Consider the following 14413-nt stretch of genomic DNA (forward strand, 5'->3'; position numbering starts at 1 on the left):
CTGCTCCTCAGGGAAATATTGGGTGATTTTGCCTTGCTAATCCAAGGACTGCTAAACATTTTGAATTTTCTTTGGCACCGTTAGGCGATCTAATGCCTGGCACATAATTGGCGTACAGAAGTATTTCTGGAATGAATACGTAGGCAGTTGAATGGGTAAGACTGAGTTACGTTATCCCGTAACTTGCAGATGCAAGAGGCATTTCTCTGGTGGTGGTTATTGTCTTTAAGTTTTCTGTAGCAAAGATCATCAAAAATGCCACATTAGAAACACAGTCCTACTTTTCAAGTCAAAATGGCAGGCGCACGTATCTACAGATTTTATGTGGTCCCATAGCAATTTGTAAGTCCTCCGTCATAGTTATCAAGGCTCTTTTGTCTGGAGTTCCTTCAGGGTTGGGATCATTTCACCTAGCACAGGGCTTGGGGACAATGTTTAATGTATGCACAGTATGATAAAGGGTAGTAGAAAGAAAATATGTGCATTACCAACACCAGCCACAGAATATTGTGATTCTTGAAAAATATGTTCATTTCCCTTCGGAGAAAGCAACTCTGGGGGCATGCGAGTGGCTCAGTGGGTTTAGCATCGGACTTTTGATCTCGGCTCAGGTCATGATCCCAGGGTCGTGGGTTAGAGCCCCACATTGGGCTCTGCGCTGAGTGTGGAGCCAGCTTGGGATTCTTTCTTTCTCTTTCTCTCTCTCTCCTTCTACCCCTCTCCCTCACTCTCATGTGTGCTTTCTCTCTCTCTCTCTCTCTCTCTCTCAAGAAAAAAAAAATCCTATTTAGGAAAAAACAATTCTCAAGTTACTGCTACAGAATTTAGCTACGTGACTTCTAATTATGTTTTAAGCCGTCCACGAGCTGGATCCATGTAGTCTCAACGTACCTAAAGTGCCTGGTAAATGATCTGGTATCACCAGTAAATGATCACTAAGTACTGGGAACTGGGCTTCAGGGGCTGAGATCCACTTTCCAGGGGGTCCATGTAGGGGCACGAATAAAGCCATTTCAACAGCTGGATGAGGTCTTCAACCTTCTCCTCACAGGGAGCTTCAGAACTTCTGTCCCTCCTGTGCACCCCCTCCCACGGGTCCCCCCTGCCCGCATCTCCCCCTCTGGGTGCACCTGTCCCTGTACCCCCATCCCGTCAGGGCCTCCCACACCCGCATCTTCCCCCCCCTCCCCGGGTGCACCTGTTCCTGTACGCCCTCCCGGCCAGGCCCCCCACACCCGCATCTGCCCCTCCGGGTGCACCAGTCCCTGTACCCCCATCCGGCCAGGACCTCCCACGCCCGCATCTCCCCCCTCTTCCCGGGTCACCTGTCCCTGTACCCCCATCCGGCCAGGGCCTCCCACGCCCGCATCTCCCCCCTCTTCCCGGGTGCACCTGTCCCTGTACCCCCTCCTGGCCAGGCGCCCACCCCCTCCTGCAGCTCCCCCTCCGAGCCTGAACCCTCGGCTCCACTTCTCAGACCCGACGCCCTCCCGGCGCCCCTCCCCCCCGAACTTCCGCCCGCGCCCCCCTCCCCTCAGGCGGGACTTCCGCCCGCGCCCCCTCCCCGCGCCGCGTCGTCCCGTCGCCGCCCGAGGGGAGCCTGGGAGCGCGTCGTCGCGCTCTCCCGCGGGGCCCCGGCTGCGGCGGCGCGGAGGCGGCGGCGGCGTCCGGCGGCTGCGGGGCGCGCTCCTCCCCGGCCTGCGCTCGCCCCGCGCCTCCTGCTCGTCCTCCTGCTCCTCGTCGGCGCCCGGCTCCGCGAGCTGCGAGCGGCAAGATGGCGGCGCCCAGGCCTCCGCCCGCCCGGCTGTCCGGCGTCATGGTGCCAGCGCCCATCCAGGACCTGGAGGCCCTCCGCGCGCTGACGGCGCTCTTCAAAGAGCAGCGGAACCGGTAACGGCCGGGCGGCGCGGGCGGGCGGGCGGGCGGGGAGCGGGCGCCCCTCCCCCGGGAGGCGGGCGGCAGAGGCCTCGGCCGTGGGCCCGAGGGGCCCCGGGGGGCTGACACCTGCCCCCCACCCGCCGGCACCGGCGTGGAGCCGCGCGCGCGCGAAGGGGACCGCCCCACGCGAGCCCCTTGGCACCCGCCCCCGGGCTTGCCTGGCCCTGGCCCGGAGCGCCGGCGCGGCCCGCGGTGGCCCGGCGGCCCGCTGGCGGGGGGGGGGGGCAGGCGGGCGGCCGCGAGAGCGCGGTGGGGACAGTTCCCGTGGGGGGGGGGGGGGGGGGGGGGGGGGGGCAGCGCGGTGTGCGGGGCGGTTGCGCCCTGGTCCCGAGCGAACCGGCCGTTTGGGTCCTGACTGTCAGTGGGGGGCAAGGTGGCCGGGTGGGAAGGGCCCGCGAGTCCGGCGCGCCTGGATTCGGTTCCTGGCCTTACAAGTTGTGCGTTTCTGGGCGATTTCTCCGAGCCTTAGGTTTTCCTGGCCTGGAAGTGCGAATGCAATACGTACCCTCGTTGCTGGATTGTACAGAGGGATGAATGAAATAAAGCGCGTGAAAATGCAAAACGTGTGACGTTGTGAGTCAGTGCTTGATTTTCTAGTCTTCTCTGGGCCTCGGTGCCGGTGTTGCCCAGCACGTCCCTGGTGGGATTGCTGTAAGGACGGTATGAGGTGATGCGCATTAAATCCGTAATTCATGCCTGACACGTAGTACTAAATGCATGTTGGCTGCTATTCTTATCCTTTAATACATTTATCGATGGCCCTCCGTGGACCAGGTATTGCGCTGGGTGGTGAAGGTGAAAAATGAAGTCCTTTCGTGAGAAGTCCTGTTCTGGGGAGCCAGCAGATAATTTTACAATGGGGGGGTGGTGTACAAAGAGTAGAGGGAACGTAGAAAGAAGATGTGGGTTGGTCCAGAGGATGGATCCCCAGAGGCCCTCTAGTCTTTGAATGGGACACCTGGGTCTGGGCACGTCTCCCTTAAGTCACATTAGGAGCACTGAGCTGTGGAAGGAGCGGTGAAAGCCGAGGGCACTGTTCTGGGGGCTTCTTGGGACACAAGTTACATGATACGGTACTGCTAGGAGATATGTTGATTAACGCTTCAGTGCACCCATACCATGGGGGCCCTTCCCTGTAGTCCGTTATCAGCCATCAGCCATGTACTGAGTACCTACTCGGAAACAGGTTCTTTGTTAGGTGCGGAGGGTATAAAGGTGAATCTGACACGATCCCTTTTGTCGAGCATTGGCCGTGGGAGCAAATTGTAATGGGGTTTTTGACAAGCAGGCGGTCGCACGGAAGGGGTCTGTGGATCTGTTGGATGGATTGGTGGGCCGGGAAAGGCTTTGGATTACTTTGGGTGCAGAGGGACCATACATGGATTTTGTAGGGTTCCTGAGAGGATTAAATGCAGTAGCATAGGTAAGGTGTCTGGTACAGAGGAGACATTCAAACATCAGATCCCTTTTGGGGCGTGTGCATGGCCCCGTCGGTTGGGCGTCCGACTTCGGCTCAGGTCATGATCTCGCGGTCTGTGAGTTCGAGCCCTACATCGGGCTCTGTGCTGACAGCTCGGAGCCTGGAGCCTACTTCCGATTCTGTGTCTTCCTCTCTCTCTGTCCCTCCCCCGCTCACTCTGTGTCTCTCTCTCAAAAATAAATAGACCTTAAAAAAACTAAAAAAAAAAAAAAAAAAAAATCAGATCCCTTTTTATAACCTGTAGGATGAAATCCAAGGCCCTGGGCCAGTTTACAAGGCCCTCTGCACTGTTGTGAGGCGAGTTGATGGGGAGCTATTGACGGTTCTTTTAAGGGAATGGCAAGCTAAGATCTGGGCATTAGACCGAACTCTCTGCTGTATGGGGAATAAATCACAGAGGGTGAGGCTAGAGGCAAGGGACTTTTAAGAAGCTGATGTGGAACCCGAGTCAAAGAACAGCTAATCTGAATTAGGACCTTGTTTCTGGGGATGGATGGGATGAGTGCTGAAAAATATCTACAAGGTTGAACGGACAGGTCTCGGGGTCCAACTGGATTGTTGGGGGAGAACGAGCAGAGGAAGAAGCTTCCCACATTTGGCGCCAGCTTTCCTGGGTCCATGGTCCTGTTCCAGGCAGAGTCTGGCGAGCAGGTCTTGGGAGGGGGAGGCCGAAATGCGTGGTGGTGCAGAGAGCCCTCCTTGAGGGTTTGTAGGGACAGGCTCTTGGTTCTGCTTCTGTCGCTGCTGCTTCCGTGTGTCTTTGAGCAAGTTACTGGTCGCTCCTCCGATGCCGATGGGCCCGGAGGGAGGATGGGACATAAAGTGAAGCAAATGGAGGCCTCCGAGCAGCCAGTGGGAAACACCAGGCAAAACAAACATGGATGGAGGAGAGTGAGCATGTACTTGATGGAACACAAGGTGGAGATCTTAGCTGGTGTAGCGTATTTTGTGGTACTTCCCGTACGTTTGTCGCCATGACACTAGCCTCTGCGGTGGCTGGAGTGAGAGAAGTATCCTGTAGTGGAAGAAGAAAACCTTGGGAACCAGGTAGACCCAGACAAGGATCATGGCTTATCTCCCTGGACGTACTTCTCCTCTGGAAAGTGGGGATCAAGCCTCTCACTTTGCAGGATTACCGTGAGGATCTGTAATATTATCTGCACAGCACGGTGTTTTATGTTGTTTATTTTATAGCTGCTGTTCAAAAGCGATGGGGCTGTAAGTGACCGAGAACCCGATTGTGCTTAATGTCTTGCGTTTGAGAAAGCGGTTGCAGCTCTTTCAAAAGGTTATAATTTATTCTGCTTTTCGGGTTTCCAGGGAGAGGGATCCCAGGATCTCATTACAACTCTGGCAACCCCCAAGTGAACAGAAGTCCTCCTATCACATCGCAGTGGTTTTGGATGTGCTCACAAATTCTTTGCAACTCTGTCCTGCCGGAGGAGGAGGTGAATTCCTCTCTCCTTGCACGTGGGCTGAGTTTAGGGACGTGCTGTTGTCGTAATAGATTATGGCAGACTTGAAGGCGTGCGACTTGCGATTAGGTCCTAAAAGGCAGCGCAGCTCCCTCTTTGCGCTCTCTCTCGAATCAGTGACAGAGTCACCTGCCATGTCGTGAGGACACTCAAGCATCTATGCGGAGAGATCTGTGTGGTGAGGAATGTGATGAACTGTGTTGGAAGCGGACGCTTGGTCCACGGGAAGCCTTCAGGCACCTGCGCAACCTCGTGAGACCCTAAGCCAGAGCCACCCCAGTCGCACACTTACAGATTCCTGACCCTCAGACCTGCGCAAGACCACAAGTGTTACTGTTTTAAACTGTTCAATTTGGGGGTACTTTGTTATATAGCAATAGATGGTTAATATACCAATCTAAATTCTTCATGCTCTGGATTCTGTAACCCACTTCTTGAATAGTATCTTAATCACAAAAGTCCATAAAAAAATGCGTAGGGTCATAAATACCAGTGTTAAGATACTCAGCTATTTCTTTGTGGAAGGTAATTCCTTTTCTTATGTGTTAAAGTTGTTTTATATCTTTTGTATAATGTATGTATTTGCATTTTTAACATTTATTGTGATTTTTCTTGCTGTGGTGGGAGTCTTTGTAAGTCATACTAAATCCTTTCTGAAACAAAGCAAGATAAAAATACATTAAAAATTCTATTTTTGGGTTTTTGCTGGAGGTTTTCCAACCCTTTAGTTACCTTCATGGTGTATCTCTACATCATCTCTCTTTATGATGTAGCCAGACCTCCCTGTTAACATGTGCAGTCATATGAAATTTGTTGTCCTGCCCTATACCTATACCACTGTCCACTAAGTAGCCATTAGCTGTGTGTGGCTGTTTAATTAGAAATAAGTGAAATGAATAATTTTGTTCCTGCACTGGCTGCATTTTAAGTACTCAGTAGCCACTTGTGACAAGTGGCTGCCTTATCGGACACCGTAGCTGTGGAATATTTCCATCGTTGTAGAAAGTTCTGTTGGAGATGGCTGCTCTGTATGCTTTTCTACAGAGAAGATTATTTTCTGGTTTTTGAGTATTCCTGAAGTAATGTTACATTTGGGTACTATTTTCTCTAAAATTTTCGCCTTAGACTCCTACCTCATTGTGCTTCCATTTGATAAGCTTCTTTTTTTTTTTTTTTCAAATTTTTTTCAACATTTATTTATTTTTGGGACAGAGAGAGACAGAGCATGAACGGGGGAGGGGCAGAGAGAGAGGGAGACACAGAATCGGAAACAGGCTCCAGGCTCTGAGCCATCAGCCCAGAGCCTGACGCGGGGCTCGAACTCACGGACCGCGAGATCATGACCTGGCTGAAGTCGGACGCCCAACCGACTGCGCCACCCAGGCGCCCCTTGATAAGCTTCTTGACGGAAGTGAGCATGTCACAGTCACTTACCCCTAGCCAGTAACACGAACTCTGGTAGTTACAGGCGCTTGACAGATGTTTTTTGCTTCTTCCCCATTCTTTTCCTTCTAGGACTCCACTTACACGTAGGTTAAACCTTTCCCTGTATTTTATATGTATCATAGGCTCCTTTCTGTGTTGTCCATTCTCAGAGCTTCTATTTGAAAATTTTCTGTTAATCTACCTTCTAGCTTTCTGATCCTCTCTTCTGCTATGTCTAGTCTGCTGATATCTGCTGTGTTTTTAGTTTCAGATACTATGTTTTTGAGTGATTGTATTGCAGAATTTCTCTTTGAGTTTTTTAAGATTCATTTTGTTGCTTACTTTCTTGAACGTGTATTAATTATAGTTATTTGAAAGATAACTTGCCTGATAACTCCCCCCCCCCCCTTTTTTGTCCTGATAACTTCCTGTTGTCAGTTTCTTGTGTTCAGTACTTTGGTCCCATTTTATTGAGTGCTAAATGTGTTTGAAAAATTGAGGCCGTTTCCAGATATGTTCCCTTTGAAGAATATTTGAGAACTCAAAACCAAAATCAGTTTAAAAACGATTTAATAATGATGGTGGGATAACTTGCTATCTGATTGGAATAAAATGAACTTCGGCTCACACATTGCACCATCCACCAAAAAATATTCCAACCTGAGTTAGACCTCTGCATAAAATTTCAAACTATAAAGTGCTGAGAAGAAAACACGGGAGAATATCTTTGTGAGCTGGAGTGTAGGCAGACATTTCTTATCCAGCGCACAGAGGATACTAACCATGCGAGGAAAAATTGGCTTTATCAAAATTAAAAGCTACTTCTCAAAAGACACCATTAAGAAAATGAAAAGGCAAGCCATAAACTGAGAGAAAAGACTTGCAATACATATGTCTGACAGAGGACTTGTTTCGGAAATTACGAAGTGCTCCTACAACCCGGGAGTAACAAGACAACCCAATTAACAAATTGGGTGAAAAAGTTCTATGCTTCGTCAGAGAAGATACATCAACGGCCAGCAAGCCTGATGAAGGACTCCGTGTCAGTGGTCGTTAGGGAAATGCAAACTGAAATGAGATCGTGCTTCATATTCTTTAGGATGGCAGTGACGGGCAGCGGAGAAAGGGAAGTGCCGGGGAGCACGGGGAGAAATCGGAGCGCTTGGGGGGTGTCAGTGGGACTGCCAAGTGGGAGCACTGCTGTGGCAGAGTTTGGTGGCTCCTTGACGAGCTAATGCGACTCCGCAGTCCCGCTCAGAGGCACGTGTCACAGAACTGAAAGCCGGGGCGCCAACAGGTACTTGTGAGCCAGCGTTCGGGGTAGCACGACTCAAAATAGCCGAAAGGTGGAGACAGCCCGAGCGGCCGTCAGCAGAAGAATGGATAAACAAAATGTGGTCCCTCCGTCCGTTGCAACGGTATTTAGCCGTAAAAGGGAACAAAGTGCCGATACGTGGTACCACGTGGATGAACCTTGAAAACATGCTAAGTGCAGAAGCCAGACATAAAAGGACAACTATTGTAGGATGCCACTTACATGAAGTACTTAGAATTAGGCAAATTGGAGACAGAAAGCACATTAGAGGTTACCAGCGGGGGGGGGGGCGGGCGGGGGGGGGGGGGTTACTGCTTAATGGTTCTAGAGTTTCTATTTGGGGTGTTCAAAAGTTTGGAATTAGATAGTGGTGGTGGTTGCGCAACACTGAATATAATTCAGGCCAGTGGATTTTATATTTAAAAATGCTCAAAATGGCAACATTTATGTTAGATACACAGTAGTTTCCCCCTCATCCGTAGGGGACACGTCCCAAGACCATCGGTGGATTCCCGAAACTGTAGATACTCCTGAATTCTGTATATACTATGTTTTTTCCTATTCATACTACAATCTATGATAATATTTAACATAGACCAGGCATAGTAAGAAATTAATGGCAAAAACTAATAGCAAAATAGAGCAGTAGTAGCACACTGTAGTAAAAGTTCTGTGAACGTGGTGGGCTGTATTCACCCTACTCGTGATGATGTGAGATGATACAACGCCTGCATGATAACACGAAGGGAGGTGTGTGACGTAGGCATTGTGACGCGGTGCTAGGCTGCTGTTGACCTGCTGATGGTGTATCAGAAAGCAGGCTCCCGCCTCTGGACTGAGGTTGACTGCCGTCGCTGGAACGGTTGAAAGTGAACTTGTGGATAAGGCGGTGGGGGGGAGGGGGTGCTGCATATTTTACTGCAATGGAAAAATTAACAGCGTAATATACAAAAATCCATCAAATTGTATGCTGCGTTAATCATATCTCGATAAAGCTTTTATAAACAAAACCATAATGAGATACGTCTGCATACCCATTAGAATGGCTAAAATTAAAATGGCCGCCAGCACCAAATTTTGGCAAGGACGTGGAGCATCTGGAACTCTCACGACTTGCTGCAGGGAGCGTAAATGGTACACCTGCTTTGGGAAACATTTTGGCAGTTTTTGGTAAAGTTTAACCCACGAGTCCAGGAATTTACCTAAGAGATCCAAGAACGTACGTCTACGAAAGGCTTGTAAAAAAAATCCTTACGGAAGCTTTATTGACGATAGCCAAGCTCTAGAGACATGTCAGATGTCCACCAGCGGGAGAATGGCTAAGACTATGTGGTACTTTGAATGAAAAAAACACCGATACACACAACACTATGGGTGGATCTCCGTGGCATACCGAGTCAAAGAAGCCAGGCACAAAGTATGTCCTGTGTAGTTTTATTTCTGTGAAGTTCTACAGTTGGCAAGGCTAATCAGTGGTGGCACAGATCTGAACAGTGTTTGTCAGAAGAGGTTGGGGATTGACTAGAAAGGAACAGGAGGAGCAAAGGAATTCTCTGGAGCAAAGGAAATGTGCTGTCTTTAGGTGGGGGTACGATTGGGTGCCCGGGGGCATGCATTTGTCACAACTCATTAAAATAACGTAAAATTGTAAGTTACTACAGTTCTCCTCACCCTCCCGCAAAAGAAAATGGGTATAATAATTATGCTTCCCCTGTAGGGGGGATGTAGGTGTTAGAGTGTTCTGTGTGTAGAGTTCGGAACGGCGCCTGGTACGTGGCTGGTGCCCAGCAAACACCGTTATTGTCATTGCAGGCTCTGGTCAGAGTCAGGAGTAAAAAATGAAAAGAACTGTGTGGTAACTCCTGAGAATTTTGTGTCATTCACAATCGTGCTTGGGAAAGCTTTAAATTCATTGCAGTTCTGCGGTCAGGTTCTAGTTTCAATAGGCTTTTGGAACTGCCTCTGAAACTTTGGAATACGAAGTAGGTGGAAGGACAAGAAACACAGTGGAAGAAAGATGGTTTTTCAGATCCAAGATGTGGGCAGTGATTTCATGCCAAAATTTTAATTCCTTGGTAGAAAGTTACGTTAGCAATAGTAAATAATTTTAAGAAGCTATAAGAACATCCAAAACAAAAAGTAAATACTTGCCAATAACAGTGTTGTGACTTAGGCAGAAGAATTTCGATGTCTTTGCATGGCGTGACAGCTGTAGGAACCAACGTTTAGAACAACCATACTCGTGTGCTCTTTGGAGAAGGAAATTGAAGCTTTTTATTAGTTTTCATCCGTGTATTTTTGTTGGTTTGCTTGTTTTTAAACTCTTGACAAATCGAAACCACAAATACATAATAATGTGAATGCCTTCGTGGAAGGTGGTGTAACAGATGATCTAATAAGTACCCATGTAATTGACTTGCAGAATCAACAAATGTTAAAATTATGTCGTGAAGTGAAATGTTAAAATTTTGTCGTGTTCTCGCCAAGTCCAGAACATTACTGATACTGTTAATATCCTCTGGGTGAGAACACATTACCCACAAATTAGCAGCTGAAAGCCACAGACGTTTATTATTTCACAGGGTTTGCGAGGGGCGGGAGTCGCTCGGCTGGGTGGACCTGGCTCCGTCTTTCATGAGGTGGCCGTCAGGCTGTCCACCCGGTCAGCCAGCCGCGGAAGGCCTGACTGGGGCTGGAGCCCTGATCTGAAGCTCACGCAAGGCTTTGCGCCCGACACTTCGGGTCCTTGCCACGTGGACTCTTCCCTAGGGCTGCGCACGCCCTGGCGGCTGGCTCGTTCCACGCGGGATCCAAGAGAGCGTGCTCGAGGTGGACGCCGGAGCGTCTTTATGATCTCGGAAATGACCAGCCTTTCTGTCTCGTGTTGTAATGGCCCCGGGAGGACAGCGTGAACACCGCGAGGCGGGGCTCGTGCTGGGGGGCGGGTCTTTGTTTCAGCTTCCAATCCCGTTCTTCCCTCTTTACTCCGTGAGCGTTATACTATATGCTCTAGTTTGCATTTCACACTTCTGTTTGAGTTGTTCCTGAGTTCACGAGTGCCGCCAGCTGTCACGCGTGGAGAGCTGGGCCGTTAGCGTCAGCTGTTGTGAAGTGTGCCATCACAAGAGCACAGAACTTATCTGCCTTTTTTCTTACTGGTGGACATTTGGATCGCCTTGGACTTGGGGCAGTTCACACCGTACTCTTCCATCTTCAGACGCAGGGGAGGCCCGTCCTAGTGCGGAGTTGCACGTGTTGGCTCTCTCACTGCCACTCGTTGCCACGTAATGCAGGGGCGTCGCATTTTGGTTCCCATCAGGCGGGCTTTTTGCTGATCCTCGAACCCGTTTCACTCCTTGGTCTTAGACCTGATCGTGGCTGAGTGTTTCCATTCGGGCCTTGGGTATGGAGATACGTGTCTTGTTTTAAAGTCGGCCGTGCGTTTAGATATTTTAAAAATAATTGTGATTCCATTGCTTGGAATGGAGGAGAGAGGCTTCTGGCATGAGCTCCTTCACAGCACTTTTCATTAGCCTCTGTATGTCTTTCTCCCTGGACTTCGCTGGACTGCGACCTTGTTGAGGGACTGTCTTCTTTTCCAGCATTTTCTAACCCAGCTCCTGGTCCATTTCGAGGGCTTGGCAGCGAGGAGCCAGTGGCTGAGACGAGAAGGTCACTTCCTGGCACTGAGAGCCGGTCAGTAATGATTGTTCTGGCTACGGAAAAGCTTTTAATTTGGTTTACTGACCTTTCAGTTATTTGGTCACTTCACACACGCCGGTGTTTAGCACCGCAGCTGTAGGTACCGCGTAAGCCGTGTGTTCGACACCCGCGGTGGGAAAGCTCAGTTGCTGTGACACCGAGTTTATGAGTGCGAGTGCCGTGTGCCTTTCACTTGCGCCACGCACGCATCTCCTTTCCCTTCGAGGTTAATTACCGTTTCACCTCCTGATGAAAGCCTGTCTTCATCTTCGGGGAGCCTCCTGCCCTCTGTTCCCTTTGGCACTCTGCTTCCCTCTTTGAAAAATCGTCATGCGGTGTTATGATCACTCAGTCACCTGCCGGTCCCACTAGGGGTGAGAGCAGCCCGAGGGCAGGCTTCTCGTTTACCTCTGTGCTCTCAGAACCTGCTTTAAGGCCGAGCACGTAATGAGCACCTGATGCTATTCTTATTACTTCCTTGAATAGCTCGTTTGCTTGAGTCATAAGATACAGAGAGAGACCACAGAGGAAAGACTCCTGTAAGGAAGGTATAGGAAAAATACCAAATGTGACAGATGACTATGATTTCAAGAGGTACAAAAGGTCTTGGTATTCCCAGTTGCTTGTATAAACACGTTGACTAACTTTCGCAAAGAAAGGGAATAGAATGAGCACTTCAGAGGTCACCACACTGCAGAACTCCAAATAAACCTATCCGCCTGTGTATACACGTACTCACATAGGTTTTCCCCAAACATGACTGAGCCTCCGGCCGGCAGGGATCTTGGGCCGCACCAAAAACAAAAACAAAAAATGAAACAAAACGAAAAACCCAAAAAAGCCCACACGAGTCCTCAGCTTGGCGAAGGTTGCCATATGGCATCTTGACTCAACCATGATTCAGATCAGCTTTGTTGAGAGAGAACATCAATTAAGTTCCACTATAAAAAGCACTTTTCAGAGTGTGATGACAGCTTCCTTTATTTTTACCTAGGCCATGAGCTGGAATACCACATGGAACTATTTGGTAAGGTGTTCTGACTCAGCTTCAAAATACAGATGTGGTCAGTGTGAGCCACCCCTCACATTCAATTATCTTAAATGGACAAAACAGACAGGAAGAAGTTCGAGCCAGCGAGTCAAAATAAATAAGGTTGGAGCTGTGACCACCAGTGCCCTCAAGCAGGATTTCTCAGCTTCTTATTCTTCTAGTCTTTTGTAGTGGTCCCTGGACTGTGGGCAAGGAAGCTTCCTCGGAGGGACAGGAACCCTGGGCCCGACCACGGTGAGTCAACCTGTCTGACGGCCGCAGGCCTGGACAAGTCTCGTTGGGCTAAGAAGACCGCTCGGAAGCAAGCGGCGCTCTCGTAGCCCTTGAGCAGTTCACGGCGTGGGGCTTAGTCAAGTGCCTGGTGTTAACGGGCACGGTGAAATGTCAGGGGCTCTCGTCCTCCCTGAGATCATTGTGCAGCTTTATCAAAAGTCATTAAAGAAGACAGATGGTAAGATAGACCGTTACGTGATGGAAACCCTCCATGGCGCAAAGACATCAATTTTCCCCGTAGTGACTTGTGGTTTCGGAGCCACTGAAAATAAAATCTCGGCCGGGAGTTTGGTAGACATTCACAAGCTGATTTTCTAATTTATACGGTAAACTAGGTTTTCTCTCATTCCCTGCTTCCCTGAAGGCTTTGTCATGACTCCTTTTCCGACCCCTCAGCCCTGAAAACCCTTCTCGTACACCCTTAGCAAAATTCTCTGTGTGCTCATTTCCTTGAACATTCATCTTCTTGATCTAAGTGAAATACGGCTCCTCTGAGGAATGCCTTTCCAGAAGGTCTTCCAAATGGGAGGCTGTTTTCTCTCTATCCCGTGCCGCTGGGCTTGAAGTTGTGGTGGGCATTCACCTTGATCGTCGTTGCTGCTTCCAGACCTTTCCCCTGTGACCCCTCCAGCTTTCCATCTCACACCGTCGGCGTAGGCTGCCCATGGGTCACTTCTGCCTGTTAGGAGGAGAGTTCTGTGGGTCATGTCAGCTCGTTCCTTGCAGACTTCGCTCTGGCTCGCTGTTAACTCCGTGCTGCTTGTCCTATCTTAGGTCTTGGTTATTTCAGTATCCGCATAGGTCGTGGTTGCGTTACTCCGCCCTTCTTGTTCCTTGACTTCCTCTCCTTTGCTGAGCTTGACCCGCACCCCATCCAACCAGTGCTCCCCTAGGCCTTTCATTGATGGTAGCTGCCTTCCCGTCACGATCTCAATTTCGGGAGGTCTGCTCTGGCTCTCTCTAGGTCACCTACCCCAACAGTCTTCAGCCCCACCAGGACCTACAGTCTCTTGATCTGCTACTTCTCATCCTCATGCTTTCCTGGGACAGCTTCAGCTCTGGTTAAAGCCCACCTGCCCTGTCCTTGGTGCCTGCACCCAACGAGGCTGGAGAAGAACTTCCAGCCATGCTCGCTGGTCTCATATCACGGTGGTGATTACTACATGACCCTGCTCATGGGGCTGTCTTTAAACTGATCACTAGCCCAACTTAGCGCTGCCTGGCGGTGCTCCTGTGTTTCCCTCGGCCATAGTCTCCTGCCCCCGCCCAACCTTGCACGCCTTTCGCGGTCCTTGTTTCCGTTGCCTCTCCCTCGTCCTCACTCCTGGTTTCCTGTTTCACCGAGACAGATGGAGCAACCAGAAGATAATTCCCAGGGGCTCCCGTCACCCGCTCTCCCACCTGCCTGTGTCCGTGCCCATAACCTGCCCTGCCTTCTGTGGCTGTGGATGAGCCTCCTGCCCTGATGCGACCCCTCCTCAGGTCTGCACTAAACATCACTCCCTTTTGCATCCACTGCTGCAGTAATCCACCCCTCCTCTTAAATAATCAGTTTTAGGGGCGCCTGGGTGGCGCAGTCGGTTAAGCGTCCGACTTCAGCCAGGTCACGATCTCACGGTCCGTGAGTTCGAGCCCCGCGTCAGGCTCTGGGCTGATGGCTCGGAGCCTGGAGCCTGTTTCCGATTCTGTGTCTCCCTCTCTCTCTGTCCCTCCCCCGTTCATGCTCTGTCTCTCTCTGTCCCAAAAATAAATAA

At 50.2% G+C, this 14413-nt stretch overlaps 1 protein-coding gene across 1 annotated transcript in view; it reads left to right on the top strand.

Moving 5' to 3' along the window:
• The first annotated feature begins 1573 nt into the window (after positions 1-1573).
• ATXN10 (ataxin 10) overlaps positions 1574-14413 on the top strand; it is a 167948-nt gene continuing 155108 nt past the window's right edge. Inside the window, exon 1 of the mRNA XM_049626527.1 lies at positions 1574-1890. Within this exon, the coding sequence (XP_049482484.1) occupies positions 1775-1890 (116 nt within the window). The 5' untranslated portion in view covers positions 1574-1774. The remainder of the gene's footprint in view (positions 1891-14413) is intronic.

This window comes from Panthera uncia, chromosome B4, assembly GCF_023721935.1.
Source record: "Panthera uncia isolate 11264 chromosome B4, Puncia_PCG_1.0, whole genome shotgun sequence".
Classification (NCBI taxonomy): domain Eukaryota; kingdom Metazoa; phylum Chordata; class Mammalia; order Carnivora; family Felidae; genus Panthera; species Panthera uncia.